The sequence below is a fragment of the Peromyscus californicus genome, unplaced genomic scaffold (genome assembly GCF_007827085.1).
Source record: "Peromyscus californicus insignis strain IS unplaced genomic scaffold, ASM782708v3 Scaffold_24__1_contigs__length_46423439, whole genome shotgun sequence".
NCBI lineage: Eukaryota > Metazoa > Chordata > Mammalia > Rodentia > Cricetidae > Peromyscus > Peromyscus californicus.
The window spans coordinates 44,112,519-44,126,598 of NW_026294535.1; the positions used below are offsets into that span (position 1 = coordinate 44,112,519).

Below are 14,080 nucleotides of genomic sequence, written 5' to 3' on the forward strand. Positions count from 1 at the left end.
GTGTAATCTCTCTCTCTCTCTCTCTCTCTCTCTCTCTCTCTCTCTCTCTCTCTCTCTCTGTGTGTGTGTGTGTGTGTGTGTGTTTGTGTGTGTGTGTATTTGTGTGTGTACAGGGAGTGTAAATCCAGGAGGCTTCAGATTCAGGCCTGCCTTCCACTCACAAAGATTCTCCTGTTCAACTTTGCAGAATGCTAACATTGCGGGAGTGACCCACCATGTGCTGTCTTGTTCTCTTTCCAAGGAGATCATGGGCTGACCTGAATGAACCACACAGGAGCATTTGGAGACTCTTAGCTCCTTTACATCTTGGACACCCTGGTCCTTCAGTAATCCGATGTTGGAATCAACACTCATTGTGAGTTTTATGATGAATTGCTTGAACTATTACATGCTATTCTATTATCATGTGTAATAATAGTGTTTGTATGTATTGATTAAATATAAAATAACAGCATGGCTTGGTGGCACACCTTCATAATCCCAGCATCGGAAAGGATGAAGCAATACAGAGGAGGAGGAAGCCCTGAGTGGGCCCTGAGTGAGTGTGTTCTGTGGACCTGGGAACTGCCATCACAAGGACCAAGGTCTCAGACCCATGGCAAATTGGCAAAGCCTTTCCCTACATGAATCAGGGTCAGAATTGGCAAAGCCTTCTTTCTCTGGTACAAGTTCGGGTGTTTATGGATAAGTGAACAGTGTGGAGAAAACTAGCCACTGCATCTTCCTGGGTGTTTACAGCCTGAGACTGCTGCCTTCAGTCCTCCTACAGACTAGCCCGCCCCTTCCCCTTTGCTGTCCATAACAGACATGCTGAGGAGGCAGGTCCCAGTGGAAGGAGCTGAGGATCCATCAGGGCACACGCAGGCCACTGGATGCCAGCTTTTCTGTACATGCGTCTGTGTATCTGTCCTTTCTACAGAGTTTCAGACCAAAGACAGATGTGCTGAAACAAGGTTAGAATTCAGAAGGTCATGATGTACCTGTGTGACATAGTGAGATCTTGTCTCAAACTAACTAATTAACTGAAAATATACTTTAAAAAACTTAGATATGGACAGCTGGTAGAGCATTTTCTTCTTTTAGAGAACCCAAATTGTGTTGCCAAGTCCACAGTTAGGGAGCTCACAACTGCCTGTAACTCCTGTTCTACGGGACACAATAACCTGTTCAATACAGGTACTATTACACCCATGGAATACAAACACACATGCATAGACAAATAGAAAAACAAATGTTTAAAGATAAGATAAGTAAACTAGATGACCCTGAGACATGGAAGTTCACTTTCTATTTTCATCCAAAATCAGAATCATTGTTTATACATAGTAGTTTTTCCTGTGACTCTATGTCCACTATATTCATACCAAGGAAAGAAAACAGGCCCCTGTGGATGCCTATCCCAATGAAAAGGTTGTACTGATCCCAGGAATCTTCTCCTCCTGAGGATCTGCTCCCTCACACTACACTCTCATACCCCCAACTACAGAAACAGATGTAGGCTTCACAGAGCTTTGTCAGGCTTTATGGATGTCCAGTAGACCATGGCATCCGCAAGGAAGGTGGGCAGGTAGCTCATGGGGAGGTAGAAGAGCTTGGCATCCCAACCAGCTGAGTACCGAGTGCGAGGGTGACAGGAAGTCAGCGCGTGCTCCATGCAGTCCGTCACCAAGGAGAGGTCCTCATTGCACTTTTGGTCCAATGACTTTAGCATTGACAGATCTGTGCAGAATGAGAAGTGATTCAGCTGGTGTTGACCTCCACCACTCGTGCTCTAGACCAAGTTAGAGGAAAATTCTCTAGACCCGAGGATCCCACATCAGAATCCATGGCCAAGCCTAACCTGTCCCAGGTCCTCAGGGGGACCACGACCCAGCTTCAAGGAAGAACCGGGCACACTCACATCTTTGTCTCAGCTCCTGGGAAGTGCTGTCTCACTCCTCCTCCTCCTGTCCCTGACCTCACTCACAGCTTCATGATGATGAGAGGCTCAGATGGAACAGAGTACATTGTTCTCAAAGTCAAGAACACTTTTTATGACCAAATACCCACCCACCCAAAGGAAATGGTTCTAAATTCCCTTTCTTTGAAGTGTAAGAGCAGTGGGTTAGTGTTGGCAAAATGAACAGGAGACTAAGGATTCAGGACTAGACTTTTTTGGGTCTTCACAGCTCACTTACGTGATGCCAGGAAGTTCTCGCCATAGATCTCTTTGACCTCTGAGCTGGCCTGGTCCCACACCATCTTTGTATTTGATAAATGCCTGTCACTACTGGTTATATCAGTTTTGAAGAAACCAGGCTCTATAACAGCCACCTTCACCCCAAAATAGGAGAGCTCCCTCCTGCAAGACAGACAGACATCAAGAACTTCAGATGATTTTCTGTAAAAGAACTCACAATAAGAGTACAGTGACATGCCATCATGAGCCTGTGGTGAGGAGAGGTCACAGTTGTGGATCTGGGTTGGGCAGCAGATGGGGATGAAACTGTGGTGAGGGCATTGCCTCTGTGCTTTGGAATGTCACACTAAGTGTTTGGTGTGTGTAGCTCACTAGCCTAAAACTAGGCCTTCTGTTCTATGACACCATTAAGATCTCTCTCCATGTGCTGCAGATGCAAAGGGTCACCATCTTGCCCGAGTCACCTCCACCTCACTCCTAAGTCTCTGTCCACCCCACTGTCCCAGGAAGCACTGAGGACATCTCTCACTTTGTTCCTGCAGGTGTCTTCAGAGAGCACGGCCATGCCTGCCACTTCCTCACATTCACAGCCTCCCTGTTCCCTGCACCCAGGGATGTACTTGCCCCAAGTGGCTTTTCTGATTCAATTGCTTCAAAAGTTTATATTGCCAACAGCATGAAATAAATACTGTCCAGTGCCCTCAGGCTCTCCACAAGTCTACATCAACCCACCTGGTGACGATCTTCCTTCTGTATCTGGTCTGTCCTTTCCCCAAAGAGAGTCCACCTACACATACAGGTTCCAGGTTTCTATGTTCAACCTTTACTCTGCTGCAGCTCAATCCTGCTACAGGACCCTGAGAAATCTGAGGACTACCGTGAGCACCACAGCAGACTGGGCCATGGCCACTCCAAGGGAAAGGGCACAGTTTTTCTCTCTCCTCTCTCACTCTTTCAGTTGCCATAGTCTTTAGTTCAGGTTCAAACATTTGTGTTTCATGGAACGTGTTGGTTGTGGACTCTACAGGTACCTGATATCTATCTCTCAATTTGAATGAGATGTTCAGCCCCACTCAAAAACATGTTTCTCATCATAGAATTCATGGGGCTGGATTCTTGACTCAATATACTCAAAGATGCTATTTTACCTCAGTAATGTCCCCCAGTTTCCTCCCCCAAATATGACAGGACAAGATGAAGTCAGGTCTCAATCCTGCCCTCTATAGAGACTTGGAAATGCACTTGTGAATGGATAATTCAATGAAGAGAAGATGAGAGAGTCCCTAAAACAGAGAGTATCTTCTTCATCATGGGATACTAAAGGCCATGATTAAATAAACCCCTGCCATAACTTCCCTCAGGTACCCACATCCCTGTCCAATACCTGAGGGAGTCTGAGAAGGCCTCTACACCATACTTGGAAATGCAATAACCACCACCTAAGAAGGACACTCGGCCCACGATACTGGAGACGTTGACCACACGGCCCCTTGCCTTCCTCACTAAGGGCAGCATGTTCAGGGTCACCTCGATCATGCCCAACAGGTTCACATCCAGTATCTTTACAAAGTCTTCTTTCTTCAGCCATTGATTGGGAACCGTGGGGATAGAAATGCCAGCGTTGTTGACCAGTCCCCAGAGTCCTGGAGAAAGTGGGAAGAAGAGAGAGTCACTTAAAATCACTATAATTCTGGATGAGATATATATTCAAATAGGTAAGTCCACTTAGACAAGTGTATACTGGAAAGTAGGAAACAATGAAGAAGAGTATGTTATCATATGGGCTGGGAACCCCATCCTAGAGACTCTAGGCTCACAGCATGGGTACCCTTCTCCTTGAAGGCTTCATGGCCCCAATCCTTAATGAGAAGCAAGAAAAAGTCATTTCTCACTTGTTAGTTTTAAGAACAGATTTTGAAAACATAGTGTGCCTCTGTGTATCTAGAGATCATAAAACTATGATTGTGTTTTACACATTATTTTCATCCTTGAAGACATTTTATTCTTTCACTTGTGACCCTTAGGCTCATAGATTTGAAAGCTTGGTCATTGAAGAATAGTACTACTTGAAAGAGATTAGGAGGTGTGGCTATGTGGGCCTGAGTGTGGCCTTGTTGGAGATAATGTATCACTAGGGAGGAACTATGGGGTTTCAAAGGTCAAGCCAGACCAGAGTCTCACTCTTCCTGCTGTCTGGAATGATGTATGTAGAACTGATCTGGATGTTGAACTCCCAGCTCCTTCTCCTGCACCATGTCTGCCTGTGTGCCCCCAGGCTACCTACCCGCCATGCTGATAATAGACTAAACCTCTGAAACAGCAAGCCAGCCCCAAATAAATGGTTTCCTTTGTAAGAATTGCCATGGTCGTGGTGTCCCTCCAGAGAAATAGAATACTGATTAAGACACCTGCTGCCTTTGTCTTTCAAATGGCAAAGAAAGACAGAAAAAAGGAAGGACTAGAAGAGAGGCAACGGAGGAACATCCAAAAGAAAAGAAAGAAAGCGCAAAATTAATGTCCCGGTGAATCTAAGTCGAGAAACAAACAAATGTGTCCCTGACTGGGGAGAGTTTCAAATGCAGTGCTGTGTTTATGGCTCTGATGAAGCTGTTCCTGCGAGGTCTAGCATCAACATTGTGCAGCTTCCCTTACATGCCTGCAAAACCCAGGGACAGGAAAATGAGGAGACAATGCTTGGTAATCACCAACAGCACTGAGTCTCCACCCCAAACCCCAGAGGCTGGTGCCCTTTCTTGACCATCACCCACAGGCTGCCCTTCCTCATTCCCTTTGGTCTTTAAGTCCTGGATCCCCAAGTATCCACTCAGGAAGGCTTACAACTAAACACCACATTCACACTATCAATTTCTGTGCAGACTGCATTGGAAAGTGGTTGATTGACATTAAGCATGGCATTTGATGATTTAAAAAAGTTGGCCCAATATGTCATATGGACCCTTGGCTGAAAAGCATGTTTTATCCTCATGGAGATCCATATTCTTTCATTAAGTTTTTTTTAATCTTGTTTTGTTTTGTTTTGAAAAGCTCTCTATAGAAATCTATTTCTATAGAAACTTCCTAAAATACATATATATATGAGAGGATTTAAATGGAGTCACCATAGGATGGAAAGATGATCTCTGACCTAGACATCTTATGCCACCAAATATAACCTCCAGTGCCATAATGGGTTACATCCCGTTGAGCCATTGGTCAAAAGGTCTCCATGGAGCCGCACTCCCACCCCCCATCACAGGCTATTGCCAAGGCTACTCACTGTTCTCCACAACCTCATAGTAAGGACATGTTGCTGAAGATGATAGTTACTTATGTCATCGAGCAGGGATAGGTTGAGCAGGTACCCAAGCAACAGCTTCACCCCTACTGATTCGCAACCAAGGTGCCAGAAGACACTCTGTGCACTCCCAGAGGGAAAGGCAATCACCAGGATCACCCAGCTACAAACCCTGTGACCTACAACTGTGATCTGCCTGTAAGATCTACTGCGCAGTAGAGGCACAAACGACCTGGGAGTAACTAGCACTTTCTGATTAGATTGAAGGCCACTCTATGAGATGGAGCCCATACCTGACTCTGCGTAGGAGTCAGAAACGTCAGACCAGATAGGTCATGGGCCTTGGGAAAACCAAAGAATATTATTCTGCTCAAGGAATATACTGTAAAATGTCTCTTAATACATATCACTACACTCATGACCAGTGACTTGAACAACACTCATCAGAAAACATTGGTCTTGCAATAGATGAGAGTGAACACAGAGTCACACGAATGGACAATGTGCAGAGAGTGAGAGACTTTGGAACACTCAGTCCTAAAAGGAAATCTTCATCAAAGCCCTCCCCTCAAGGCTCAGGGGTCTTTGAAGATGAGGGTATGGAAAGACTGAAGAGCCAGAGGTGATGGAAGACTCCAATTAACTGTCTTCCAGACACAACAGGATGAGGCACACATGAACTCACAGAGGTTATGGCGGCACACATAAGACCTGCTTGGGTTCCAGACGGTGACCCAGCACTGAGAAGGGGAAGTGGACACATGGTCCCACCTCTATCCAAGAAGCAATTTATAATTGATATCTGCTGGCAAATGGAGTAACAGTTTTCTGCACTATAGTGACATTGGAGCGTCATGCCCAGAAATAGTTGCTAACACAAAATGAACTCCAAGGATCAATTTTTAGGGATTCTTCATGTTGATTTGTTCTGTATTTTTTCTGTTTATTTGTTGATTTTCATTTTGGTTTTTATTTTGTTTTGTTTTTATTTTTGAGAGAGTGAGAGAGAAAGAGAGAGGGAGAGAGAGAGAGAGAGAGAGAGAGAGAGAGAGAGAGAGAGAGAGAGAGAGAGAGAATGAATATGTAATTGGGTGGGTAGGGACATGGGGAGGACCTGGGATGAGTTGAGGAAAGGGAAATCATGATGGAAATATATTTTACGGGAAAAAAAGTTTCCAGGCATGCTGGCCCACTTCTTTAGTCCCAGCACTTGGGTAGCAGAGGCAGGTGGATCTCTGTGAGTTCAAGGCCAGCCCGGCCTACAGAGCAAGTTCCAGGACAGCCATGAGCACACAGATAAACCTTGTTTCATAAAACAAAAACAGCAACAACAAAAACCCAAAACCAACCAAACAACTAAACAAAAAACAACCCCCAAACCAGAAACAAAAGACAAAGAATTTGTAAAAATATGGAAAAACATTTTATTTCTTGTATCCAAAATTAATCATGCTTGCAGACTCTGAATTAAGCAGAAGTTTCCCAAGACAGTGCTTATGACAACAAATATAAGAAACAAGCTGGGTGTGGAACATGACTGAAATCCCAGCACAAAGCAGGCTGAGGAAGAGGAACATCAGATCATGGCCTGCTCCATACCAAGACCTGAACTCAAAACCCAAGACAAATAAACACAGCCAAATGAAACTATTCCAATATCCGTGGTCATGGGTGGTAAAACTAGTTGGGTTTTGCTACTGGGCAAACTATTTTTAATTATTTGAATACTATATTTGGATAAATATTCTTCAAGTGGTAAAATTGTTCACTGTTTCAAACTGAAAGGAATGCACATGTGTTAATCGGTACAGATCAAACTGTTACTAGTTTTCTCCACTGGATAGTAAATTGTCTATTAATTGTAGATTCATATGCTCTAGTGTTTAGAACAATAACCATGTTTTCAGTAGATTTTAAATTAATTGATTATTTTCATACCCACACAAACAGTGAAAGGGAGACGGAAAGGGAGAGAAGAAAGAACAGAGGCAGGTACGAGTGAGTGTGAGACAGAGAATCCCCTTCCTACATTTGACTGAACTAAGGCACTCCTCCAGTGTGGGGTGTTGCCCTTAAGTATGGCAATGACCTTGGCTCCCCATAAATGATCCCAGGTGGAAGGTGAGACCAGGGTCCAGTACTGAGAATGCAGATGCATCTGACCGATGACCAGCCAGCTTCACACAGAGCCAGGGCCCCAACCTCCTCACTGTCTCTAACCTGGCACCCAGCAGCCAACAGTGCAGCCTTTCTGCATACAATGACAGAAGAGGACAGACAGAAGTGTGGACATGAAATGACACAGGACACCAGCTGACCAAGAGTACAGAGCTTGAAGGACCAAATGCAGGGGGAAGAGGAAGTCCTGACATGCTGGAGAGGGGAAGAGTCTGTAGTCACTTCAATTCCACCCCCACCCTCTTGAGGAATCTTTTCAGGGCTACACAGGCATTTCCTTCACACAGAGACACAAACCAACACACACACACAGGAATCTCAGTGGTACCTCTGTTCCCAACACGCTCCTTCACCCACTGAGTGGCTGCCACAATACTCTCTGTCTTGGTGACATCGAGGGTCACCGTCTCCAGCCTGTTTGATGTCTTCCTCCTCAGCTCCTCAGCTCCATTTTCTGTCAGACATGCAGCCAGCACCCTCATGCCTCTCCTGTCCAGCTGTCTGGCCAGCAGGTTCCCAAAGCCGGAGTCACAGCCCGTGATGAAGACATGCTTGTCTTGGATATGGCTCACCACCTTCCTCTCCCTGAACAAGCGCAGGAGGTTCCACAGGCCCAGCAGAGCCACCAGGTAGAGCCACATGGCTTGGAAGAATAAGCACATACACTCTGTGCTAAAGTGAGCCTGGACTCTATTCACAGAGGACAAGTAGACCCTGAAGACTCAGGAGACACAGAGGAACACAGGCTTCTAGCAGGGAGTCCACACTTTGTTCCTTGTCCGATCCCTGCCTTGATCATGCCTCACTTCTATGATCTTTCACCTGTTTGCTCAGCTGATATACAATGGCCTTTGGCATCCCTTTACTTGCTGCCAAAGAAAACAGCACTGTCTATTCGGTAACACACCTCCTTTGCTTAGGATCTTCGAATTTCCTCGTGTGGGAATACATGCATGTTTCCTCACACGTGCTCACTACAGGCATCCCTGGGTCCCCTGTGACTCTGCATTTGGCACTCCAGTGCCCCAAACCCAAGGCTCTCTGAAAGTAGGTGCCGTTGACAACCTGCACTGGGACTCAGAAGACATTACGTGAAAATCCTGCCCTGAGCTCAGGTGTCCTCCTCAGGTTCTGCAGCCAGAATCTCTCCTCAGAAAACAAAGGGCTTTCCTTGTCACTAGAACTTCAGGAGACACTAAAGAGAGGACAGGGCCACCTGGTGACTTCCTGGTACAGCAGCAGCCTGGGAAGAAGGAGGTGCCAAAGAGGAAGGCTGACCCCCGAGGACCACCAGGTGATGACACCTGGAACTCCAGATACCTAAGTCTCACAGATGATGTGGGGGAGGAAAAGACTTTTACCTCCAAAGGCCCTTCTTTGGGCTGCATGAATTCTAGTAGACATGAGCATAGCCATCCTCAGGTGCAACCTCCGTGACTGCCCCTGACTGACCCGAGCCAGGGTTTCTGGCTTAATTTCCCAGCAAACTTTATGCACAACCTCTAGCATGTTGTATGATATTTTGATCATGTTCTGACAAATAAAGCGTGATTGGAGTCAGTGGGCGGAGCTCGCCACTAGCCTGCCAAAATTAACCACAGAGGTTTTGGAGGAGTGAGGACAGATAGGACAGGAAGTAGTAAGGTGGGGCAGAGAGGGATCTTAGCCCTTTTGGAGGAAGGATCGAACAGGTAGGAGAGGACTGGTGGCTTCTCTGCTTGTCTGATCTTTCAGCTTCTTTCCCCTGTTAGCATTCAGACCCACCCGTCAGCTCCGGATCCCTCAGCACTCCACACTCCAGGCAATGGTGGTGGTATGCTCCTCACTGGGGCCTCGAGCAGGGACGCACACCTGCTTAGCTGCCTGAGGGATGAGGAGGTGACCTTCCTCTGGTACTTCTGAAACCTCCATCCACAGCCCTAAAGGCTTGGCTTTCTTCACCTGACCCCATCCCACCACCCTTGGAGCTGCAACCCTGCAGTTTCGTTAGGACCAACTGGGCTTTGTGACCCCATTCCTGATGTTTTCCTATGGATGAGACTCCTCTTAGACCTTAGTTTTCGTCCTCGCCTTCTGGCCTCTACCAAAGCCCTGGAACCAGGCACCGAGCTCCTGTGGCTTAGCCAGGCTAAGCCTGACCCCATTGAGTGTGGTGATGACCCGCTGAATGGCTTGCTCCTCGTTTGCTCCTCCCTTTGGTCCTGGGGACACCCACAACTATAGTCGGCAGTGAGCCTTTCCTTTTCCCTCTCTCATCCATGGGAACCGTGTCTTCCACACCCCTCCTTCTCCCTTGGAATGCCTCTTACAAAACCTCCAGCCCTACACCTGGCCCCCAACCTCAATGGCCCTAAACTTACCTTGCAATCAAATTTGGTCTCAATACTCCTTAGACACAAGTCCCAATGGCCGCTAACAGCCCCCCCCACCCAGATTCCAATATTTTTCGGGTCCTTTATGACTACTGTGAGCAATCAGGGAAATGGAAAGATTCCCCTTCCCTTGCATAATGCCTCTTCTTTTCTCTCTCTCTTCCCTTCCCCTTGTCTGCCTGCCTCTCCCAAGTCCCCACTCCAACGTGGTCTTTCACTCCTTTGCTCTTTCACTCTCTTATTCTTTTGCTCTCCCCGTCCCGATAAACCTCCCACACTAACTCTGTTGTGTGTGGCATGTTTGTTTAGTAACATACCTGGGCAGGGCCCATCAAAAGTACCCGCTTCATGCCAGGACCTCACCCACCTGTTCCACCCTGCAGCAGACCCGCTCTCCTCCACCTGTAACAAATGTGCTTCCTGATTCTCTCTCTTCTCCCCGTAACATATCTGCTTTCTCGCTCGCCGACAGCTTTGCCTTCAGTGTTCTTCAGACCAGACAGTTGGGAAACCAAGAAGGAATCCTCTACTTTCTTTCTTTCTCTTTGCTCCGAAGACCTGTTTATGTCTGTCTACTCTCTCTCTCTCTTTAAATGTCCTGCTTGCTGCAACATGCGAGTCAGAGATACAGATGTCCGCTTCGTCTCGCTCAGCACACGTGGGTTCTCCCTTTCTTCTTGTTTACTCGACTTCTGTTTAATATATCTATGTGCGTACATGCATGTGACTTGGATTTAGCCTATATGTGTGAATGTAAGCTATCCTTAATTCTGCGTGTATGTGTTTGTAACTTGGATTCAACTCTGTGTATATGTGTATGCAGCTACTGTAAAACAAAACAAAGCACGTTTTAAACAGCAATCACATGGCTCTCCTCCATCTTGGCTGGTGACCTTACCATGATGTAGACAGCCACACGGCTGGCAACCATCTTTTACTAAGGTTTCCTAAGGCTAAAAAATACATTTAGTCCTAATGTTCATTTTATCTCCTTCTAGAGTAAGGAAGCATCAAATCTCGAATATTCTGGATCGGTATGGATTTTTGGTATGATGATAGAGATGTAAAGCCATATTTGATTCAACTCTGGTTTATAATATACTCTATATGATAATAGAAATTGAAAGCCATAAAGGTATTCAGATTAACAAAAACTAACTTAGAGATTTACACATGTGTCTTTGCCAAGTGTTCAACGTTAAGCTTCTAGAGAATTTAAATAAATGGTGGCATAGGTTTGATAAATAAGGTATTTGATAAACTATATATATATATGTATATATGTATATATATATCCTATAATGGTGTTTCTGGTCCCCCAAGAGGGTGCTTTTCTCAGAGTTGGGCCACACCTCAACTCACAAGTTCCCTTTTTTAGTCTTATTAAAGCTGCTAATGTATTGAAGACTGATAGGGAACACAAATTGATAGTCATTCATACCTAATAAACAGACAGTCCTAAAATGCTCAGAGATCTGCAGAATATGGCATTTAAAGTGTTTAATTAAAAAGCTTTCATGATAGAGAGACATGCCAGCTCCTGGCAGCATCCTTATTTCCTCCAAAGAAGATGGATGGGCACAGAAGAACCTCACCTGGAACTTGCTCCAGAGAGGCAATACCAGCGACTGAACAAAAGTGGCTTTTGCCTTCACTGCTGCCAGGGCCTTCTTCAGACCTTGGACAACAGGACTCTGGGGAATCCATTACCTCACGTTTCCCTAGACAAGATAGGCTGGTCCTCCCCACAAATTCCAACCCCACAACTGTCAGCTCTTCTGAGGCCTGGCAGCTGAAGACTGATGTTGCTGCCCTGAGACTTCTGCCCTCTCTATCTCAACTCTTCTCCCTCAACCCAATACTGACGACTCCCCATCTCATTCCCGCATTGAAACCCTAGAGGAACTACTGCCCTGTCCTTCACACATACAGGAGGGCACACTGCCTCAGGCCATCTGTACCTGGCACACAGATGGCAGCTCCTTTTTACATGAGGGGACCTGAAGAGCCGGCTCTGCAAGTGTCAGGTATTGGGGTGGTGGAGGCACAGGCACTCCCCACCAACACTACTAACCAACGGGCTGAATTAATAGCTCTCACTCATGCCTTCCAATTGGCACAAGGACAATCCCTAAATGTTTGCACTGACCTCAAATATGCTTCTCCTATCCTCTTGTCCCACGCTGCCATCTGGAAAGGGCCTGAGCTAATAACAACAAAAGGAGGATCCATAACGAACCCAGGCCAAATTATGGCCATGCAAAAGCCTCCCATCTTCCCAAAGCCATAGGGATTATTCACTGCTGTTCTCATCGGACAGACAGCTCCATCATCCCTAAGGGACATGACTGAGCCCACCAGCCAGCTAGGACAGTGGCCCTCCAAGGCCCAGACTCACCTCACCCACCACAGGGAATCCACACACTACAACCCACATCCTCACAGCCACCCCTGACACTCTACAAATTCTGTCCTATCTACACCAGCTCTTTCATCCTAACAGACAGGCTCTGTCTCGTTTTGTCAAGGCCCATCTGCAGCCCACCCCTGAGGACTTACAGCTCTTAAAAGCTATTACTGCCTCTTGAAAAAACTGTCAAAAGTCAGACCCCGATTCCAAATACTGTAGCCTCCCTTTTCCTACCCACCAGGCCAAGGTTCCCTCCTGGGGACCGACTGGCAACTTGGTTTTACTCACATGCTGACAATCAGATGAGTTAATTATCTCCTGGTTCTAGTAGGTTTGTTCTCAGGCTGGATTGAAGCTTTTCCAGTTACTAACAAAAGAGCTCAGACAGTCTCTGACCTCCTTCTCTGGGAGATTATTTCCTAATTTAGGATTCCTGCCTCTCTCCAGTCTGACAACAGCCTTGAATTCACTTCCCAGATTTCCCAAACCTTATCTAAAGCTCTCAGCATCCCTTGGCATTTTCATATCCCATATGACTCAGTCCTCAGGAAAGATAGAACAAACTAACCACACCTTAAAAATATTCCTGAGAGCTCCCAGTGACGCCATGTTGGGCCAGAGTGTGCGGAGGTTCACCACCTCCGTGGTCCCCCGCAGCCACTATGAGGAAGGCCCGGGGAAGAATTTGCCATTTTCGGTGGAAAACAGTGGCGGTTACTGGCTATGATGACCGTGTACTTTGGATCTGGACTTGCTGCTCCTTTCTTTATTGTAAGGCACCAGCTACTTAAAAAAATAAGGATATTTAATTCATCCCCTTAACAAAATGAAGATTGTTTAAGAGATGTGATCTGAAAATTGGATTAAACTCTTAAACACTTATTACTAAATAAAATTGTAAATAAACTAGTGAAAAAAATATTCTTGTTAAAATGTCATAGAAACTTCACCTTGACTGGGTAAAGCTCTTGTCTCTGCCTCTTTTCAGGCTCTGGGCTCTCCCAATGTGATCTCTCTGATTTGTGCCATTTGAACTCATGTATGGGAGGCCAGTTCTAGCCCCCGGCCTCCCATCCAAACCCTCACCCCTCCCTGATCACCTGCTCATCCCCCTACTCTATCATCTCTGTTCTCTCTTATGGAACTTTACTGATCACTCCTTACCCCAACCATGCTCCAACCCCTGCCCATCTCTAATCAGTATCGGGGGTCAGGTCTTCCCCTCTTCCCCAGAACAATGCCCCTCACTCCTTTACCCCTTGAAGGCAGAACCCCTTCAAGGTAATTCATGTAACCCCCACAGCTGCTAAGCTTGAGGGCCTTCCTCCTTGGATTCACTATTCCCACCTCAAACCCTCTACTCCCCTACCTCAAGATAATCTTTCCTCATACACAGCAACTCAGACAGGGCCCTGCTCTCTTAAGTTCCAGAAGACACAGAGATCGACTGCTTTGTCTCCAATTCCAGAAGAATGAGGTTTCACCCCACAGCTGTACTCAACTCTACGGGATTGGGAACCCTATGCGTTCCTTCCTGGTCACCCCCTCTGTGTTCTCCTGTCTCTACTGATCACACCCTGCTTCATCAATTTCCTCTCTAAGTATCTTCAATGACATATTCAAATTTCTAATTAACTAATCAGCTG

General features: G+C 46.2%; 1 protein-coding gene and 1 pseudogene across 1 annotated transcript; one reads left to right on the forward strand and one right to left on the reverse strand.

Moving 5' to 3' along the window:
- Window positions 1-1,501: 1,501 nt before the first annotated feature.
- On the reverse strand, window positions 1,502-8,293 carry LOC128120033 (retinol dehydrogenase 16-like). Its single transcript, XM_052753786.1, has 4 exons — window positions 7,981-8,293; window positions 3,564-3,822; window positions 2,178-2,341; window positions 1,502-1,719 (listed from the first exon to the last, which is right to left on the reverse strand). The coding sequence occupies exons 1-4, from the start codon at window positions 8,291-8,293 to the stop codon at window positions 1,502-1,504; spliced, it is 954 nt and encodes a 317-aa protein (XP_052609746.1).
- Window positions 8,294-13,041: 4,748 nt separating this feature from the next.
- Window positions 13,042-13,343, forward strand: LOC128119564 (cytochrome c oxidase subunit 7C, mitochondrial-like; annotated as a pseudogene).
- The last annotated feature ends 737 nt before the right edge of the window (window positions 13,344-14,080 follow it).